Here is a 1946-nt window from a genome sequence, read left to right as displayed (position 1 = left end):
AAGGCTTTCCCACATTTCTGAATTCAAAACCCTGCGATTGAAATGCGCTCTTTTGATTGGGCGGCTGTAAAAATCCGACCAATGAGAGCGCACCCTCGTTCTGACCAATAGAATCAAACTTCCCAGCGCGCGCCAAGAAGGTTAGGCTTATTAACCAACGGTTCCACGCTGACCAATAAGAACGCGCGGATTTGACGCTGCTGACCAATAAGAGCTGGCTTTGTGAGCCAATAGGAAGTTGGATTTCGGTGGTTCATTAGCATACGGTTCTTATAAATAGGCGAGGCAGGCGAACAGCGGCTCATTCTCTCAGAGAGCTGAGAAGAGACAGTTGAAGATGCCGGAGCCAGCGAAGTCAGCGCCAGCGGCCAAGAAGGGGTCGAAGAAGGCGATCACCAAGACCCAGAAGAAGGGCGACAAGAAGCGCCGAAAGAGCCGCAAGGAGAGCTACTCCATCTACGTCTACAAGGTGCTGAAGCAGGTCCACCCGGACACGGGCATCTCCTCCAAGGCCATGAGCATCATGAACTCCTTCGTCAACGACATCTTCGAGCGCATCGCCGGCGAGGCCTCCCGCCTGGCGCACTACAACAAGCGCTCCACCATCACTTCTCGCGAGATCCAGACCGCCGTCCGCCTCCTGCTTCCCGGGGAGCTGGCCAAGCACGCCGTCTCCGAGGGCACCAAGGCCGTCACCAAGTACACCAGCTCCAAGTAGGACTACAACTCCCAGCAGCCTCTCTTGGCTGGAGTTGGAAACCCAACAGACAACCCAAAGGCTCTTTTAAGAGCCGCCCACTTCCTCTAGAAAAGAGCTGGACACTTGTGACCCTGAATGTAAACAACACTTTGGGATGATATTTTGGTAATTGGGATCTATGGGTCCCATCTCATGCATAATATATGCCATATAATACCAATAATGTAATGGTATGGTTGCTGATGACACGATAAATATAAATAAATGTAATCTCATAATACATGTAATAATTTTGGAGTATAGTACAATATAGTAATGTTCATTCGTTCAGTCGTCTCCAACTCTGTGACCTCATGGACCAGCCCACGCCAGAGCTCCCTGTCGGCCGTCACCACCCCCAGCTCCTTCAAGGTCAGTCCAGTCACTTCAGGGATGCCATCCATCCATCTTGCCCTTGGTCGGCCCCTCTTCCTTTTGCCTTCCACTTTCCCCAGCATCATTGTCTTCTCTTATATTGCACAATACTTATATTGTGCTGTGCTAATTATTGTATGTACATATATTGACCATAATATTTTAATACAATATAGTAATCTATATAAATAAAAATGTAATGTTCGTTTGTGGGATGAACACAACTCAAAAACCACTGGACGAATTGACACCAAATTTGGACACAAGACACCTAACAACCCAATGTATGTCCTTCACTCAAAAAATTTGCTTTTGTCATTTGGGAGTTGTAGTTGCTGGGATTTATTGTTCACCTACAATCAAAGCATTCTGAACCCCACCAAAATGGAATTAAACCAAACTTGGCACACAGTTCTCCCATGACCAACAGAAAATACTGGAAGGGTTTGGTGGGCAGTGTCCTTTGCTTTTGGAGTTGTAGTTCACCTACATCCAGAGAGCACTGTGGACTCAAACAATGATGGATCTGGACCAAACTTGGCACAAATATTCCATATGCCCAAATAAGAACACAGGTGGAGTTTGGGGAAAATAGACCTTGACATTTGGGATTTGTAGTTACTGGGAATTATAGTTCACCTACAATCAAAGAGCATGCTGAATCCCACAAATGACAGAATTGGGGCAAATTTCCCACACAAAACCCCATGAGCAACAGAAAATATTTAAGGCCACCCAGTCCAACTCCCTTCACCAGGCAAGAAAATGTAATCAGAGCCCTCCTGACAAAGAGCCATCCAGCCATAGATACAGACAGGTAGATATGATTCAC

General features: G+C 46.8%; 1 protein-coding gene across 1 annotated transcript; it reads left to right on the top strand.

The window, feature by feature from the left end:
• The first annotated feature begins 321 nt into the window (after nucleotides 1–321).
• LOC132777594 (histone H2B 5-like) lies at nucleotides 322–915 on the top strand. Its single transcript, XM_060779960.2, has one exon. It carries the CDS (start codon nucleotides 338–340, stop codon nucleotides 716–718), a length of 381 nt encoding a protein of 126 aa, XP_060635943.1. The 5' UTR covers nucleotides 322–337; the 3' UTR covers nucleotides 719–915.
• The last annotated feature ends 1031 nt before the right edge of the window (nucleotides 916–1946 follow it).

Source organism: Anolis sagrei, chromosome 6 (assembly GCF_037176765.1).
Source record: "Anolis sagrei isolate rAnoSag1 chromosome 6, rAnoSag1.mat, whole genome shotgun sequence".
In the NCBI taxonomy this organism is placed as follows: Eukaryota; Metazoa; Chordata; class Lepidosauria; order Squamata; family Dactyloidae; genus Anolis; species Anolis sagrei.
This window is presented reverse-complemented; position numbering and strand designations above follow the sequence as displayed.